The sequence below is a fragment of the Lepidochelys kempii genome, chromosome 14, assembly GCF_965140285.1.
Source record: "Lepidochelys kempii isolate rLepKem1 chromosome 14, rLepKem1.hap1, whole genome shotgun sequence".
NCBI lineage: Eukaryota > Metazoa > Chordata > Testudines > Cheloniidae > Lepidochelys > Lepidochelys kempii.
In genome coordinates, this window is record NC_136393.1 from 46,474,701 (window position 1) to 46,493,835 (window position 19,135).

The 19,135-nt window shown below is 56.5% G+C and overlaps 1 protein-coding gene and 1 pseudogene across 4 annotated transcripts in view; one reads left to right on the forward strand and one right to left on the reverse strand.

Moving 5' to 3' along the window:
* The window catches only part of TRIM39 (tripartite motif containing 39), a 28,496-nt gene extending 23,563 nt beyond the window's left edge, over positions 1-4,933 (forward strand). For all 4 annotated transcript variants that reach the window (XM_073311160.2, XM_073311158.2, XM_073311157.2 and 1 more), the window contains one exon: positions 129-4,933. In XM_073311160.2, coding sequence (XP_073167261.1) covers positions 129-676 — 548 coding nt within the window. In that variant the 3' untranslated portion in view covers positions 677-4,933. The remainder of the gene's footprint in view (positions 1-128) is intronic.
* A 9,441-nt stretch (positions 4,934-14,374) lies between these two features.
* LOC140897534 (acetylcholinesterase-like) lies at positions 14,375-17,471 on the reverse strand (annotated as a pseudogene).
* Between the last annotated feature and the right edge of the window lie 1,664 nt (positions 17,472-19,135).

A 19,135-nucleotide genomic window follows, 5' to 3' on the forward strand; every position in this document is an offset into this window, starting at 1 on the left:
GGGTTTGGTTTGGAAGAGGTGATTTGAGAAAGGAGTGGCAGTGGGGTTGATGGTTGGGTGTGGGGCGACCCCAAGGGCAATATGGGGTGGGGCAAAGGACTGACTGCCTGGCCCCTCTCCCCCTCCAGGAGACGTGACCCTGGACCCTGAGACGGCCCATCCCAACCTGGTGCTCTCCGAGGACCGCAAGAGCGTGAAGTTCGTGGACACGCGTCTGCGGGACCTGCCTGACACCCCACGTCGCTTCACCATCTACCCCTGCGTCCTGGCGACCGAGGGCTTCACCTCGGGCCGCCACTACTGGGAGGTGGAGGTGGGCGACAAGACGCACTGGGCCCTGGGTGTCTGCAAGGACTCGGTGAGCCGCAAAGGCGAACTGATGGCCCTGCCCGAGACGGGCTACTGGCGAGTGCGGCTGTGGAACGGCGACAAGTACGCGGCCACCACCACCCCCTTCACCCCGCTGCACCTCCTTGTGAAGCCCAAGCGGGTGGGTGTCTTCCTGGACTATGAGGCCGGGCGGGTGTCCTTCTACAACGTGACCGACCGCTCCCACATCTACACCTTCACGGACACCTTCACCGAGAAGATCTGGCCCCTCTTCTACCCGGGCATCCGCGCCGGACGCAAGAACGCCGCCCCCCTCGTCATCCGCACCCCCACGGACTGGGAGTGACGGGGCTGGAGGCTGCTCACTCCAGCCTCCTTGCAGACTGGGGCTAGGCAGGAGGCATGGATCTGGTTTCTGCTGTGCACCCACATGCCCTGACTGTGATGAGCACCATGGCTCTTACTGCCTTCCTGGAGACCCTGCTTGTGGACCGGGAGAGCCGGGGCGGGGCCAGAAGTGGATTACTGAAGGCCCCACCCCTCCCCGCAGACTGCGGGGGCCACCTCGCTGGCCGTGCCCTGATTTAGTCCAACCCTAGTGGGTTGGGCTTTGCAGCCCCCTGCCATGCACGCTGGAACCAGCCATGAAGGAACTCCTCCGTTCCATTTTCCCCCCGCCTTCCAGCCAGCCAGCCTTCCTGGACAGGGAGTGATGGAGGCTGCTAGATCCCGCTTCTGCCCTCAGCATGGACTGGGGCGGGGGGATCTCACAGCTCTCTGACGCCTCTCCAGGCTTTCCAGGCTGCGGCGGACAACCCCCACCGCCCTCATCTCTCCCCCTAATGGGGGCCAGCACGGACATCAGACTCCAGTGCAGTCCCGAAGGACAAGACCCTGGGTTCCCTCTATGGGTGGGAGCTACCACCCTCTCCAGCAGTGGGGGGACCCTGCCGTTGAGGGGGATCTGGACCCAGGGACTAGTAAATCCCCCACCACCACCACCCCCCAGGTTAAAGCCATGGGTATCTCTCTTGGGTGTGTAGATGCTAGTAAGTCACCATGGACTGCAACAGGAGGGGTGGGGGTTCTGATTAGAATTGGGGGAGACAGGCTGCGAAGGACTATGGGGATGTTGGCAGCTCATTCTGAGGGGCGTTGGATAAACAGGGATCCAACAGATTTACGAGGTGGCCCCGCCCTCCAAATCACTCTGTTCCCTCTGTGACGTGGCCCGATCTCTCCCTCCGGAAAGGACTCAAGGGGGTGGATCCTTGCTTGTCCGGCCGAGTTCTCAGTCCCTGAGTCACTTTGATCCTGGGCCCCTCTTGCACTTGTCTCCTGGTTTTTTTGGTGGGGGGGAGGGGAGGGGGGAACTGTGTTGTTTCCACCTGGCTCCCATGAAAACGCATCACATTTGGACTGTCCAAGGTGAGTCCTTGGGAAAGGCAGCGGACTTGAGCGTGCTGCAGGAGAGAATCCTTGGCCTTGTACGACCCAAGTTTATTCCCCTTCTGGAGCAGAGCAGGCAGGGTGGGGTCCAGTCGATTAGGTCCAGGGAGTCAGGACTCCTGGTTTCGTTCCCAGCTCTGGGAGGGGAGTGATGTGACTAGTAGAGCAGGGGCGGCTGGGTGCCCAGACTCCTGAGTTCTGTTCCCAGCTCTAGGAGGGCAAACTGGTACTACACTAGCTGGACCGTCAGCCTGATCTGGTGCCGGCAGAGAGGCAGGGGTAGCGGTCTAGATGATAAATTGGTACCCAGAAAAGGGAGCATATTGAGCCTTGTCACTCAGTGTTCCAGGTTGTTTGAGGGGGCACAACCCCTCGGTCTCCTGATGGTGGTGTATCTTCTTGGGAAATCACCTGTCACGCTTGTCTAGGCCAGAGGAAATGTTTAGGACTGACCAATTCCTGTCCCTTTGGGCTGAGTCTTCCCCCTTGCTCTGGGGTGAACTCTCTGGGGAAGGCCTGTTTTGGGATTTGTTTGTGGCAGGGGTGGAAGTCACTGGACCCTCCCGATCATCTGTTCTAACCTGTGTTAAACAGGAGACGCCTATGAGTGAATAGGCTAGAGACTGAACTCCCGTCTGCTCCCTCCATGAGAGGGCGAAGTTTACCTGGTAGCCTCCACTCTGGCAGTATCAGGAAAACCTTGCACGGTTCCCAACCCCTTCCATTCCACCCCACTGCAGCAGCTTTGAAAATGCACCTCCATGCTTTCTTTGCCCTCTGCCACTCGCTCTTTAATAACCCATCAGGTGCATCCATATCCATGCTGCTCTGCACCCTGATCTCTCTTGAACGTGAAATAATTGAGTACATGTCTTTTGAAGAAAAGAAAAAGTGAGGAAATAACTTCTGGGCAATGAAGAACTCCGTTAAAGCAAGGAAGTAGGCTGGGGTGCCCAAAAACCTGTCACAGCGCAGTTACGGTTGGAAATCGACTGTGTCAAAACTGGCTCCGTCTCTTCTCCCTGAGTTGTATCTGCGGAACATGCAAGGTTTTCATTCTCAAGCGAGCTGGTTTCCTCCCTGACTCATGTACCGTGTTCAGATGTCAGCTGTGGGGTTAGAAGAGCCAATTGTTCAGCCCTGATTGGCTCAAGAAGTGGCCGTGAGGGGAATTAAATAGGACTTTCCACCAGGGGTTGTTTGGATGAGGAGAACGCAGACCTCGTGTTCCCTGCCGTTGCAGAGTGGTGGCACGTTGGTCTTGCCTTGCGACACTTAACATTAAGTCCCCTAAGGATTTAAATGCTTTAGTCTAAAGTCTTTGGACTCAATGCAAGGGTAACTGGGTGTGTTGGCGTTGCCCATGTTTACAGGTCAGAAATCTCCATCGCCGTTCCAGAGCTAACTGCTCCTCTCGCTCCTTTTCTGAGCTGAGTGCACCCCCACCGGCCCTCGAGCTCTTCCTTTTCCTGGGCTGGGATTCCCACTTTTTCCCACTCTGAGCCCAATTCCCGGGCTCCGGCACCCCAAGTATCAGCTGTGCTTCTCTAGCAGGACCTATGGAAGTTGGCCCCCATGTTGGGTACCTTGACCCGAAACCAAAGGATTGATTGTCGTTAACAGTAGGAATGGAGCACAACAAGAGAGAAATGGATTTTGAAACAGCAACCGGCCTGCAGGCGAAACTCCCAGTGGTAGGGGCTTATGTGCAGACAGTAAACATTACATCCTGGTTACCGCATGTTGAGCTACTTAAATTATCGCAGGCTGCTCCAGATCTGTCCCCCTTTGAGTTTGGGTTCAGCCCTTCCGAGCCCCCTCAACATAAATGCCCACCCAGGTGAAGGTTTCTGCCACCCAAGGGCTTTTCAGTCCAGCCATCGGCAGCCACGTGGGAGCCGACAGCCGGGAGTTGAAGCGAGACAGATTGCGAGTGGAGGCAAGGTGCAGATTTTCCACAGAACGGGCGACTAACCCATGTGGCTGCTTCCCAAGGGAGGGCATCTCTCACTGGGAGTCTTTAGCAAGACTGGGTTCGTGTTTTGAGAACATACGGCCATGCCTGATCACTGTGCGGGAGAATACTCCTTGCTGGGGTTACGCAGGAGCTGATGATTATTTGTATTTCAGTAGTAGCTAGTTCCCAGCTGAGATAGGACCACATTGGGCTGTGCGCTGTATGCCCGCGTGTAGTCAGAGATACTCCTTGCCTCAAAGAGCTTCCAATCTAAACAGTCTGGCTCAGGTGAGACTTGGTGAGATGCAGCCACCTCTGGGTAACGGCTGACCAGAAAATCAGCAAAGGATGTGCTCACCCAGCACTGAGATGCAGCCACCTCTGGGGTGGGGCAGGGCAGCTCTTTAGGAGTGGAGATTTTGCAGGAGCTGGGACGGAGGGCTCAGATTCTGACTCGCAGCGGATGGGGAAGTATCAAGGATTCATTCATGCCCAGGAGGGGTCAGAGCCTCATTGGGGAGATGCTTTTCTGCCCCAGGCAGAGAAGGGCAGTGTGACACCTCGAAAGGCTCCATATTCGAGTAGCTGTGTGTGAAGGAGGGGAGAGAGGGGCACCGCTTGTAATGCATTAACTAGCTGTGTGTGTAACTAGTGGCCCAGGACAGGGACTGGCTGGCTTAAGGCAGAGCAGGATGGGATGCAGAGCCTTTCCCCATTAGTTTGGATGGGTACACTGGACCTTCCCCTCTAGGGGTGCCTGTTTCAATCTGGCCCCATCTCCGCGCAGGGCAGAAATGCATTCCACTTGGTGCACCCATGGGTGTAATGAGCTGGTGGGTGTCAGCAGAGAAGGTGCCTTGATCCCCACCTGTCCTGACACACCGCAGTGCTAGTCACCTCAGCAAGGAGGCCAAAGGTTGAGTGGGCCCCAGCTCCCCCCTGCCTCCCAGAGGGGGTCCCTGCAGGGGTGGGGCTGTGACTCGTCAGCAGGGGGTGTTCTGTGGTCGGGGGGCACAGTCCCTGCTCCTGTCCCCATTGGGGGGTGGGTACAAAGAAGGCACCTCCGCTCCCCTGGAATGTGAAGGCAATTGTGTGCACTGTGGTCTGTCCCAGCTGGCCGGGCAAGAACCTGTCTCTGTGGCTTGTATCGTATAATGGCCTGCGACTTGTCATCAATAAACCACGGATTTTCTTAGACTCCCTGGTGTGTACGGCTCTTCCTCACTGTGCACTGAGCACCAGCAAGGAGGGGAGTGGGGTTTAAGTAGGTTCGAGGGGAGGCTGGGAGTCAGGACTCCTGGGTTCTATCCCAGGCTCTGGGAGGGCAGTGGGGTCTAGTGCTATGTTCCCTGTAAGCTGCACAGCTGGGTGGCCACCCAGCAGGCTATCAAGTGCTGCACAGTTCAGGTGTCCCTACCCCCCACTGTCATGTGCTGCTCATGCCCTCTGCCTTGGAGCTGCTCCCAGGAGGCTCCTGCTTGCTGTGTAGAGCGGGGAAGGGGAGAGGGGTGCTGATGTTAGGGTGTTCCCCTGCCCCGTACCCCATCTCCACAGAGTGGGGGGAGGGGACGGAGGGAGCTTGCTGGCAGCCGCTGCTGTGTCTGAACTTGCTGATCTACTTAAAAGGGCAGCGTACTTAAAGGGGCAACACACGTCTCTGTCACACACACACACGCACACTCTGTCTTTTACACTGACCTCCCAACACATACTTGTGGTGTTCTTACTTCTTGATACTTCTTTCAAACTGTGTTATTTTAGTTTTTTGACTGGTCTGTGCATTTTATAATTTTTATTTCTCTCTTACGCTTAAATTTTGTTCTTTGAGTAGTGAATACAAAATGCCTAACCTGTCCTGGCTGGATTAATTATCCCTATGGTAACTTTTTAAAAATATATATTGTATCTTGGTTTTTGGTTTCTACTGGTGGCGCACATCCACAGATTACCTCAATATTGTGCACATAACAAAATTCATTACGCACATGGTTGGAAAAAATTAGAGGGAACATTGGTCTAGCGGTTAAAGCTAGGGGGTAGTGGGAATCAGGATTAATGCTGTTTGGTGAACAGCTTGAAGTCCTAGAGAGAAGACAGCTTGCTCTTGACATTTGTTTGTGAATGGAAGGGTAGCCCAGAACGACTTGAGAACCCCAGATGGGCCGGGCCTCTGTAACAGAGGGCACTCTCTGCTGCCACCTGTTGGTGAGCAAAGGGAAATGGCTGGTATGGAGCAAGCCTCATTTGCATTTCAACTATGCAAAAGTTTGGGTCATTTGGGTTAAAATCAGTTACGTTGTGAGTGTGGGGGCAATAAGATGCCATTGTCCCTGGTAGGAGATTGAGGGAGAAGAGAGGGACACTGGTTGTGTAGAGGGTGAAGGGGTCACCCTGACTGGTAGCGTTATCAGGCACAGTTAGTTAAGAGCCTGGACAAAATTACAGAAGGGTCTGTTCTCTGGGGTGAGTCCATTTCTGATAGAATAGGCTGTTAAGGGTATGTCCACACTGCAATTAAAAGCCTGTGGCTGGCCTGTGTTAGCTGACTCAGGCTTGTTGGGCTGAATCGGGCTAAGGAGCTGTTTAATTGCCATGTAGATGTTTGAGCTCATGCTGGAGCCTGAACCCTGGGACTTTACCCTACCCTCTCATGGGATCCCTGAGCTGGAACATCTACATGGCAATTAAACCACCCCTTAGACTGAGCTCCATGAACCTGAGTCAGCTGACAGGGGTTTTAATTGCAGTGTAGATGCTTCCGAGGGGGTTCTGCATCCCACAGAGCTCCGCAAAGAGTTGAGTAGAGGAAGCTTGGAGGCAACAGACAGCATGGAGCTGAAATGGCTTGGGCTGAAGCAGCAGGGAGAATAGCAGCTGCCAGCCTCCCAGTCAGATTTAGGGGAGGGACTGTGTACGCAGCAACCAACACTGAATCACAGCCCCAGGAGCAGCCCAGAAGTTGGAATAACTGTTAAGACTTTTCCCCAGGTGTCTTTAGTGAATGGTAACTTATTACCTGCTGGTTTTTCTCAAATTCATTCTGTTGTCTCTCCCCCATTCATAAAATTCTTTTTGTTTTAAACCCTTGCAAGGGGGGGAAGGATCGGTGCCTAGCGAGGGCACCCAGGATGATACATATAGTTTACCCGCTTTTTGGGTGAGGGTATGAACTGGGGTTACTTAAGTCCTCAGACTGATTTCCCCTTGACAGCTGAACCCAGCCCTTTTTGCTGCTGCTCTCCACTGGCTGAATCATTTAAAAAATCCGTTTCCCAAAACATGGAGCTTTTGACACTTGTTTTCCTTCCACATCAAAATTAAGCCGGTTGAAATTGAAGTGAAAGGTCCATTTCCATGAAGCTTTCGGGGGTGGGAAGATGATTCAGATTTGCTGTGGAATACATGCTCGGAACCAGACACGAAGAGCCAACCCGACGCCAAGAGAACCAAGTGGTTTGAGTCTGCATAAGTTTTGATACCATCCTCATCGCTGTAGTATCTGAGCATCTCCCAATAGCGCATTAAGCCAGGTGTCTACGCATCCCTCGTGTGGGGTTTGTCCGCTTGTCCTCTCCCCAGAGGAGGAGGGGTGCTGAGGAGCGTCTTGTTTCAGTAGCAACTTCAGATCTACCTGCTGCTGTGTGTGTGTTCGAGAAGGCCCGGCTGAAGAACTCGACCTTGCCCATGGAGAGGAACGGGGGGAGGTTTGGGATGGGCCTCGGTTCTTGGGGAAGTTCAGTAGGCACATGGCTGCGACGTGGATGACCCAGTTTAAAATCTTTGCTCTCAGTCAGGTGTGCAGGTGTCTCTCTCTTGTCTCTCTCGCAGAAACCCCTTCCAGGGCCTGAGCTACCTTCCTGACTGAAGTGTTAACAAAACAGGAGAGTTCTGGGGAAAGTGTCTCTTTTGCTTGCTGATGGAAAAAGGTTGAGATGAGAAATTCCAGTCAGCTGGAGTCAGGACTCCTAGGTTCTAGCCGCTGCTCTGGGAGGGGAGTTGGGCGAGGAGGCTGGGAGCCAGGACTCCTGGGTTCTAGTCCCAGGCTTATGACTGATTTGTGTAAATCTTATCCCCATTGCATCGACTGTGAAATGTGTTTCCGACACGTAACCTCACAATGTGAACTGTAACTACCCTGCGCGGAGGTGGGATGGATCCTGCTGAACCTGCGCTAATAAGGGCAAACACTTTGATCTCACAATTAATGGGTTCGGCTTGATCTGGGCAGGAGGCCGTTTGCGAATATGGGGGAGGCAGGTCAACCAGTGCTGACCCCAGTGTGGCACCAGGTGGCGCTGTGCTGCAGGGAGCTGGGTGGGGGCTCAGAAGGGAGCGCCCTCCCCCCTCACAGTCAGTGCTGACCCCAGTGTGGCACTAGGGGGGCTGTGCTGCAGGGAGCTGGGTGGGGGCTCAGAAGGGAGCGCCCTCCCCCCTCACAGTCAGTGCTGACCCCAGTGTGGCACTAGGGGGGCTGTGCTGCAGGGAGCTGGGTGGGGGCTCAGAAGGGAGCGCCCTCCCCCCTCACAGTCAGTGCTGACCCCAGTGTGACACTAGGGGGGCTGTGCTGCAGGGAGCTGGGTGGGGGCTCAGTAGGGGCCATTCTCCCCACACAGTCAGTGTTGACCCCAATACCCCAGTGTGGTGTAGGGGCCCACTGTGCTGAAGATGAAATGTAAAATACAGACCCAGACCCTGGCCCATCCAAAGCTCTAACCCACTAGACCTCACCCCCTCTAGGAGCTGTGGATAGAACCCAGGAGTCCTGGCACCCAGTCCCCTCCCCCCGCCCCTGCCCTGCAGAATCTATTTCTGGAGACTTGTCGCCTCCCTGCAGGGACTGTTCTCGGTGTGGGTGGTTACTTCGAAACAGGTCTGCTCTGTCTCTCTAGCCACCTCGGGCAATGCTCCCTGCACGGCTGGTCACTGGCACAGAAGAATAAAACCAGCCCCCGAGTCAGGAGTCTGCGTTGGTCCCAGCTCAGATCTCTGTGCTCCCCCAACGCCGTGCCTGCCCGACCCAGAGGAGCCCAGCATGGCCCAGGCTCTGCTCCTCGCAGCCTCTGTCCTGTTCTGCCTCGCACTGGGGGGCTAAGTGCCATCAGGGAGCTCGGGGAAACTCCACTCTAGGGTGACAGGCCTGAGTGGCTCCTTGAGGCAGCGGACGCCTGTCTTCCCGAGTGCCTAGAATAGATTTCAATAGCCCTGACACCCAGCCTTCACCACTCTAACCACTAGACCCTACTCCCCTCCCAGAGCCAACGATAGAACCCAGGAGTCCTGCCTCCCAGCCCCCTTCCTCTGGACAAATGAGTGTTGCAGATGCTGAAATCAGCCCCTTGGTGTGATGTCCATGTCCCGCTAATGAGCCAACTCAGATGCACGTGTCCAGCTGCCCTGGAAATGGCCATGTCAGTTAGTATCCCTGGAGGCGGGGAGCTCTCCTTGGAGGACTCAGAGGTGTGGATGGGGATTGCTGGTCTCTGCCTGCCATGCCAGGGGTTTCATGCTCAGTGCAGGCAGCTTTTACCAGGGGCTTGTCAACTTGGGGTGAGCAACCCCCGCAGTGCCACTGAAAGAGGATGAATCACAGCCCCGGGTCCTCTCAGTCACGCACAGGCCACTTCCCTGGCACGTCTCGGGTCAGCAACCCACCAGATCTCTGCTCAGCCATGGAGACGTCTGGGGTAACCCAGCCAAACTGACAGAACTTCAGGAGGGGAAAAGTGGTGTCACTCCGCAATGTACAATGATTGGAGTGGGGGGGGGGCTGGAAGCCAGGACTTCTGGGTTCTATCCATGTCTTGGGGAGGGAAGTGAGGTCTCGTGGGTTAAAGCAGGGGATGCTGAGAGTCAGGACTCCTGGGTTCTATCCCTGGCTTGGGGAGGGGAGTGGGGTCTAGTGGTTAGGGTGGGCTGCCTGTGGGGATGGTGGTTGGGGGGTGTTTGTGCCCATCTCTCACTGCATCTCCCCTTGCTCGCCCCCTGCAGCCAGCAATCTGCGTTGCAGACAATGCGCCCTGGACAAACCTACATCGGTTGCCTCCCTGAAGCCACTGAGTGCACCCCTAAGGCTGGGCATCCATGCATGACTGTCAACATCAGCTCTAGTGAGTGGAGGGGAGGGCTACACTGGGTTTTCTCTGTCCCAAATGCCCCCACCAGTACTGACCCTTACTCCTTTCTGGGCAAGTTGCTGCTTGGCTCTGGCCTGACTCCTTGTGGTCAGGCTCAGAACTGCAATGTGGGCTCTCCGCTCCCTCCCAACCCCCGCCAAGCACTAACCCACCAGACCCCACTCCCTTCCCAAAGCTGGGGATAGAACCCAGGAGTCCTGATACCCATTCCCCACCTGCTCTAACCATTTGACCCCCACTTCCCTCCTAGACCTGGGGAAAGAACCCAGGAGTCCTGGCTGTATCAACATCCTATGAGCCAGGGGCGCTTTCAGCCAGTGACGGAGCAAGTAAGCGGCCTTGGGTCGGGGTGGCCTGGTTTCTGATCCCCAACCGTGCTCTGGGCTTTGGGGTGGTGTGTTCGAGTGGCGTGGTTCTGAGCTCTGCCTCTCGGTCTCCCCCTGCAGGAAGCGAGGTGCAGTTCCTCATCCAGGGCTGCATCATGAATCCCGGCCGCTGCGGGCTGGTGAAGGAGTTGTTGGACCCCGAGTACCAGATCAACATCACCTGCTGCTCCCACGCCTCCTTCTGCAACGACTTGGGTCCTGCTGCCCCTAGCAAGGGAGGGCGCTGAGTCCGGCCTGCCGCCTGCCACCCTCCTCCATCCCTGCCTGTCCTCCGTCCCAGTCCCCATCCCTCCTTCCACTTCTGCAGTTCTCCAGCCATCCTCTTCACTGTTCACCCATCCCTCTCTCCCCATCCTCCCTCCTCCCTCCACCTCCTTCCCTTCCATCTTGCTCTCTCCCTTCTTCCCACCTGTCCTCCTTCTCTTCATTCATCCCTCTCTCCTCTTCTCTTCCTTCATCTGTCCTTCCTCCCTTCTTTTCCTCTCCCTTCTTCCCTTCCTCTTCCTCCTCCTCCTGATCTTCCCCCCGTCCACTCTTCCTCCACGGACGCTCCGGGTGTGAAACCTGCCCGTGTTCCCTGATTCGCTGTGATTAATAAACCTCTTACGGGGTTGTACAGTCCTAGCTAACTGTAAAGCCTGGGGACAATATAGTCAGATAGAGAGGGGGTGGGGGTGGGAGTCAGGACTCCTGGGTTCTATCCTTGCCGCTCGGAGGGGAGTGGGGTCTAGAGCAGTGGTCCCCAAACTGTGGGGCATGCCCCCATGCGGGGCATGGAGGAATGTGCGGGCGGTACAGTGGGCCCAAGCCAGCCCCCAGGGGAGGCAGGGAGGGAGCGCCACCTAGCCCCGCTCCGGCCCTGCCCCCATCTGCAGATCCAGCCCTGGCCACAGCTCCAGTGCCAGCTCCTTGCCCCAGCCCTGGCTCCTGGCCTAGACCGTGGCCCCAGCTGAACTGCTGGCTCCAGCCCTGACTGCAGACCTGGTTCCAGCCACGGCTCCTGGCCCCAGCCACTGCTCTGGCCCTGCTCCCAGCCCTGGCTCTCAACCATGGCTCCCAGGGGGCACGCAACTGAAAAAGTTTAGGGATCACTGGTCTAGGTCTGGGAATCAGGACTCCTGGGCTCTAATCTTGGCTCTAGGAAGAGAGCAGAGTCTAAATGGGAGTGAGAGCCTTGGGGGTTGGGAGCCAGGACTCCTGGGTTCTATCCCTGGCTCTGGGAGGGGAGTGAGGTCTAATGCAGGAGGGCTGGGAGCTAGGATTCCTGGGGTCTATCCCTGGCTCTGGGAAAGAAATGGGGTCTAGTGGGTGACAGCCAGGGGGAGCCGAGACTCCTGGGTTCTAATCCCCTCTCCACCCCTGAGTGGCCATGCCTCAGTTTCCTCCTCCTGTAAAACGGCAGGATACTGGCCCCCACTGTGTACATGCTATATAAGTGCAGGTTATTGTCTCACTCCATAAATCCTCCTTATTTCTGGGTTTTTCATGGGTTCCCTGCCTCTGTCCAAACCCCCTTTGTTTGTGGGTTCCCTGTGCAATCCCCTGGATAAATCTCTCTGCTAGCTGGGATGGGACTGCGGTTCTCTATTTGCTCTGGCAGTGCCAGTGTTTGAGTTGCTCTGTATCTGCTTTGTCTGCCTCACAGCCTGTGGCTGGCTGGCCCCCGAAAGCCCTTCCAGTAAAGCTTCCCCTTCTCCTCACCCTCTGTAGCATGTCTCCCTGCTGGGCGAAACACTGGGGCAGCTGCCCAAACCCATCCTACCAAATCAGGACCCTGTCCAGATGCCACAAAGGTTTGACGCAGCTATTACCGGGGGGTACGACCCAGCTGAGACAGCAGCCGAGCATGTCCTAGTGCTAATGAAGCAGAGGATCGCAGAGTTTGAGGCCAAAAGGACCATTAGATCACCTAGTCTGACCTTCTGTACAGAACATGCCATTATATTTCACCAGTCAAAGCTCAATAACTTGGGTCTGAGTACAGCAAATCTTCCAGAATGCGGATCTGAAGCCAAACAAGACCCAGGAAACCTAGCTCAGTTCCCAGTTCTGCCACAGCCTCCCAGTGTAACCTTGGGCAAGTCACTTCACCTTTCTGTGCCTCGGTTTTCCCTCCCCCCATACAGTAGGGATAATAATCCTTCCTTCGTCTATTTCAATGGGAAGCTCGTGGGGGCAGGGCATGCCTTTCACTGCAGCTGTACGCAGCCTAGCACAGTGGGTAATGCATCTCGCTTGGTGATGCACATAATAAATAATAATAACAGAAGGCGTTTATTAAAGAAAGCAGCTGCTGACCCAAACAGGCCTCTACAAAGCTCACATTCCGGCATGGTCTCCCTTGTTTACCAGAGACACTACATTGGCTAGAGTGATATGCTGCACACAGCGACATCTAATGGCTGAATGACATATTGCAAAGAAACATGCCTGGAGAGGTAGCCAATGCGAAGTGAATAGGATCATGTCTCCATCTAGTGGCCAGATGGAATTACTACAGCAGCTGCCTAATGACTCCCAGCTGGAGGAATTACTTTGCTCAGCTGGTAGAAGGCATCTGGGATTTGATGCTACACGTCCTGGCTTCCTCATGGGGCTCAGTTCTCCTCTTCCTCATGTTCCGTCCCGCTTGAGGGTTCAGCGGTTCTGTGGGGCTCGGCTGGGGGAGGAAACACGGGTGTCATTGTCCCACTGAAAAGGCCCAAACAACCACAAACTGGGCTTGAGTCTGGGGCTGCCCCCACAGCATGTGGGTTCTGGGGACCTCAGGGGATGGGAGAGCTCCCCAAAGGTGTCTGCCCCTTAAGGAGGCCAGACGATTCCATGGTCACTTGAAAAGGGGGGAATGGGACATGAGGCCTTTCCCCTTTAAGGGGCACTAGCTCTGATCCAGCCCCAGAGGGAGAGGACTGGCTGGCTCAGAGGGGTGGGGGGACATGGGGCCTTTCCCCTTTAGGGCTGCCGTCCTCGCACCTCATTGATGCTCACTGAGGAGGCCCGGCTTCTCGCTGAGCAGCAATGCCAAGAAGCCACAGCACCAGGCAGGCAACATCCCCTCCACCTGGGGTGGCCCTGTGCTGATGCAGAAGAAGGTCTGCTCCATGGGGTTGTTGCAGGGGCCACTGCTTCATGCTCTCCTCCCTGTCCCCATGGGGCTCTTGGGGAGAAATTCAACACACCCCACAGAGTTTCATACAGGGCAGGGGCAGGAACATGCTCCAGCTGCACACAGGGGTCGTTAGGAGCTAACTCGCAAAGTTTGACGCCTTTCCAAAATGGCTGCCATCCACTGTTGTTCCCAATGACAGTGAAGCCACAGGCTGCCCACGGTTAAGATGAATGCTGTGTCCCGTTCACCTCATATGGGATGCAACCCCATGATCTGGGTGCCCCTAAACCTCTGACTGCCAGATGGTGGGACTGGCCAACAGGGGATGGATCACTCAATAATTGCCCTGTTCTGTCATTCCTTCGGAAACATCTGGCGCCAGCCACTGACCGAAGAGAGGATACTGGGCTAGCTGGACCATTGGGCTGACCCCTTAAGTTATGCTTGGATTTGTTTTGAATAAAATCTGTAATGAGCTTCACTTGCGAAAAAGAAAATTAGCTGAGTGTTGTGAGCTAATGCCGTTAATGCACTGATAAAGCAGCAATGAGTTACCACTGTTGTAGTCAAATTTATTACACTGACAAAGGAAGGCTCTGAGCCAGCTAACTTTGGCTATTACCTTGATGCACTGGCAAGCAGAGATTTGAAAATGCAGTCGCAACCCTCCTTTAGCCCCACTGTTGACCAGGGGACCGCTCCCCCTCCACAGTGACATTTCGTGGCCTGTTTATATATTGCACACAAAGGTGTCACTGTAGAGACGCTAGGAAGAGGGATGAGTGTGCCGGATCTTGTCTCCATCTAGTGGCTGCCCAGCACTACTTCAACAAAAATGTTACGGACACCCGGCTGCGAGAGTTAGGCCAAGATCCTCAAAGCTATTTAGGCAGTGAACTCCCATTCGGCACCTAAATGCCCAAGAGAATCTAGGCCTAACTCCCATAGCTGAGATGGAGGAGGGGGTCTGGGCTTTTCCTGCTGCAGATCCTGTGTTTCTCCATGGTGCTCAGTCCTCCGGAGGTTCCCTCTCCCCTGCTGGTTCAGAGGATCCTTTGGGCTGGGCTAAGAGAGAGGCATGGGGGGTTACTGTCCCATCACTAAAAAGTCAGGCCTAGAGTCAGGCGGCAGCCCATGGCATGTGAATTCTAGAGGCCCTGGGATGGGAGGGCTCCCCCCAGGTTTTGCCTGGAGGCCAGAATATCCCCCATATCTATGGAGAGTGGGAACTGGCTTATGGGAGCATATTATAGGATCCTTTTCCCTCTGGGGGGCACCGGCGCCAATCCATCCCCAGGCTGGGGAGACTGGCTGGCTCAGGCGCTCAGGGTTACAGGGTGAACAGCCCCTCACTGCTCCGGATTGTGCCCCAAATTGTGACACGCACCCTTGAGCTGCTGATAATCTGGGACCAGTGGTGTCAAGAAGCCACAGAGCCGGGCAAGCGACATCCCCTCTACCTGGGGTGGCTCCATTCCGATATAGAAAAATTCTTCTCCGTGGCATTGTAAAGAGGCCACTGCTGCCTCCTGTTCCTATGGAGTTCCTGGGGGAAAATGCATCAATTGATCGGCATGGGGGGAAAGGGAATGAATTCCAGCGACAAGGAGGCAGACAGGAGGATGCCCCGACCAGGGGTCCTTCACTCCAGCAGACGGCAGCAGAGAGGGACAGGGACATACCCAACTACCCACAGTCTCCAGCCAGGTCTCACTGACCTTCCCACGAACTAGGAAGGATCAAGAGCCAAACAATCCAGTTTTGCCCTCTTCCAAAATGGCCACCTCTCCACATGTTTCTTCATGGGGCTGAAGTCGCAGGCTGCCCTCTGGTGGTGAAGTGGGAAATGGCACTCTCATGCCAGCTGCCAGGCTGATCTGAAATACAGTTCTCTGGTGCCGATGGGGAAGTGGGAGGGGCTCAGGACCAGCTGGCGGGTGTAATTTGCATAGACATCCCAAGCATCATGCAGTACCCCCCAGCTGCACAATTGGGGATTTCCCCAGCTTCCATGCTCACAATCTGTCTTGCACTGGCTGTGTGAGCGCAGGGACATGAATAGGGTGGAAAGGCTGAGAACCAGTGGATGTTAAAGAGTGGGGAGCATGGCTCACCCTAACCTGGCTAGTTAGGACCAAGGCAATGTCCGATTTCAGAGGGGAGCTTTGTTGTTTTATTTCAAGTGCTAGCTGTAGGGGGTTGGGGAAAAAGCAATAGCCTAAACAGGGGTGTCATGATCTAGTAATAACTGACTCTATTGCTGGTAGGACTGGATTCCACCTGCCCTGGGGACACCAAATTTGAACATGGGTTTGCTGGAGGATTCTCTGCTCCTTGAAGTCTTTAAACCATGATCTGAGGACTTCAATAGCTCAGACATAGGTGAGAGGTTTATCGCAGGAGTGGGCGGGTGAGATTCTGTGGCCTGCGTTGTGCAGGTCAGACTAGATGTTCACAATGGTCCTTTCTGACCTTCATATCTATGAATCTATGAGAGAACCTGAAAGTGCAAGGAGATCCAAGCTGGCTGGCACTCAGGGCTGCAACTTCTTAGGGGTTCCCTTACCCGCTCCTGGCAAACTCTGCCCAGTATGCAACCAACGAAGTGGGGGTTCACCCACGAACGCTCATGCTCCATTACGCCTGTTAGTCTATAAGGTGCCACAGGACTCTTTGCCGCTCTGCCCAGTAGCGCATCACCCTGCGGCTCAGCGCCACCTCGGCCTCCGTGTGCGTGTGGTTGGCTCCCTCCATGGACGCCAGCATCCCGAACAGGTAGGGCACCTCGGAGCCATGTGGCATCCCCCATCCCTTTGGGGGAAGACAAGACTCTGGGGTGGCGGGTGAAGCCGTAGATGTACACGGGACCGCCGGCCTCCGCCATCTGCCCAGCCGGCTTGGCTATGGGGCACACCGCATGATAGTCACTGACAATGTGAGCCATGGCGCGGTGGTACCGTGCCGGGCCCTGCCTCTCCTGGCCGTACCCCTGTGCCACCGCCTGGACGGCCTCCCACGGCAGCCCCAGCATTGTCACCCTCAGCACCTCCAGCGGCTCCGCCCAGCTCATGTGGCCGGCGTTCACCCTGGTGAAGTTACGGGCACCAATGATTATGTAGGAGCCTTCGTTAGCCGTGACGCCGGCCAGGAGGGGTGTAGGCTGGCTGTGCCAAGCCTCCAAGAGTCTCGGTGGCTCCCGTCGACGGTCGGCACAGACCCAGGCATGGACATAATGCGTTTCCCAAAGTCTCCCAGCTCCTTCCCCTGCAGGCAGCCCCCCAGGGCGGTGTCATCGAAATCGGGGCAGCCTAGTTCACGGCCCAGCGCCTGGCCTATCTTCTTGGCCGCTTCTGGGCTAATCCAGGCCCAGGGAAAGGCATGGGCACCACTCGGCAGCCCGGCATGGGCAAAGAGGGGCCGGCTCCCCGGCGAGAGGAGATGGAAGCTGACCGAGGAGGCCCCGGCGCTCTGGCCGAAGAGTATCATACAGGCCGGGTTCCCACCGAAGGTGGCCCCATTGACCCACGGCCAGCGCAGCACCAGGCACTGGTCCCACAGGCCGGCATTCCCCGGGGCAGCTGGGGGCAGGGACAGGAAGCCCAGTGCCCCAGCCGGGTAGTTCATGGAGGCCACGATCACGTTCTCGGTGGCGGCGAAGAAGCAGCAGTCTTGGAGCTCCATGGAGGCTGCACCTATGAAGAACCCCCTGCTGTGGATCCAAACGAGGACGGGGGCCGGCGCAGGGGGCCGGGGATGGGGCACCCAGATGTTGAGGAAGAGGCAGTCCTCAGACTGCAGCATTTTGGGCGTCCTGATAGGCATCAGGGTAACCAGTAAGCAGAGGCTGGGAGCAGGTGTTGCTGAAGCCGGTGGCCTCCAGGATGTGGCTCCAGGGCTGATGGGGAAACAGTGTCTGGAAGCGCAAGGCCCCCATGGCGGGGCTCAGCATAGGGGATGCCCAGGAAGGCCGTCACTGTGCCGGAGCCGGCTGGGAGGCACTTGCCCCGGATGGGGCTGCTGGTGGTGAGCACCACGGTGCCGTCATCATTGGGGCCTGGCAGGGAGAGGAGGAGCAGGCAGGGGAACGCGGGGAGGAGTCCCAGCATCGCGGCAGCTGGAAGGGAGACGGCCCCAGAGGGAGTTACAAGGAACGGGATCTGGGACCGTTCCCCTCTAGGGGGGTGCTGGTTCCAATCCAAGCCCAGGTCAGGGGGGAATGGCTGGCTCAGGGAGTGGGGAATGGGATATGGGGCCTTGCCCCTGCTGGGGGAGTTTCTGTGCTGCAGCCCTAACTATTTAAACCCTCATGCGAGCAGGAAGCCTGGCTCCCCTTTGGTAAACACCGTCTCCGGTCAGCCACCCCCTCAACACCAGCCTGCCCCGGGCTCCAGCTCTCTGCTGAGCTCCCAGATCTGTATCACTTTGCCTTCTGCCCCATTTCCCTCTGCAGGCAACTAGAGGTCCCTTTATGCCAGGGGAAAATGCCAAAAGGCTAGGACAAAAATCCACATGCCCCCTCCTGGAGCTGAAGAGAGAATCCAGGAGTCCAGGCTCCCAGCCCCCTCTGTTCTAACCCACTAGACCCCATTTCCCTCCCAGAGCTGGGGAGAGAACCCTGATTGATAGGACTCCTGGGCTCTAGCCCCAGCTCGGGGAGGGGAGTGGGGTCTAATGGGTTAGAACAGACAGGGCTGGGAGTCAGGACTCCTGGGTTCTCTCCCTAGCATGGTGAGGACAGTGGGGTCTAGGAGTTAGAGCAGGGGGGACAGGGCTGGGAGTCAGGACTCCTGGGATCTCTCCCAGCTCAGGGAGGGGAGTGGGGTCTGGGAGGTAAGAGCCAAGTGGGGCTGGGTGTCAGGACTCCTGGGTTCCATCCCCAGCTCTCAGGGTGGGGTCTGTGGAAGGGGTATTAGCTGGGAAGCTACCAGTCGAGTTCTCAATTCCAGCTCCCCTTACACCAGTCACCCCTTGACCACTCTGTGCCCATCGCAGAGCCCGAGGGACACTCCTCACCCCTGGCTACGCAGACTCACCTGACCGGCTCGCTGCTGCAGGCATGGCTCTGTGGCTCCCAACTCAGAGCGAGGGATCTGCCGATGCGGGAGCCAAACGGTTCTCGTCTCCGGTGCTGAGAGCACCAGCCAGGGAGCAGCCACCCGAGTTTATTCACCCTGGCAGCAGCAAGCTCACTGGGCTGTGCACGCATAGGGCCCAGGTTCAAGGTGGCTGGAGGGATGCCGGGGCAGGGTCCATGGGCTCAGAGACCCAGTTCAGCACCTCTGGGGTACGGTAGCAGGGTCACAGGACCGCTGCCTGGGGCTTGCTTGCCGCTCCTGAGATGCAGATGACTCTGGGGTGGCACAGAGGGGTAACAGGAGGTGAAGGGGAAATCCCATGGCCAGTTCAACCCACAGCAGGATTTTGGTGGAGCCAGAAGGGAAGCCCCTTTGGGGGGAAGAGACAGGACATTTTATATGCGAGGGATCAGGGTTCCAGCTGCAGGGTTCCCCCACCCCACTGCCTGCTGTATTGACAGGGGTTAGCAAACTCCTTTGCGGGCAGGACAGAGGATGAGTGCCAAACAGACCAGGCAGCCTGCCATGGATCTGCCGCTTGCATGGAAATGAGACGTGTCATCCCCAGGGGGGCACAGGGCAGGATCAAGGGGGCCAGACCAAGAGGGCCAGCACACTGCTCTGAACCACCCTGAATTAGGTGGGGGCTAGTGGGTTAGAATGGGGGTGCTGAGCGCTAGGACTCCTGGGTTCTA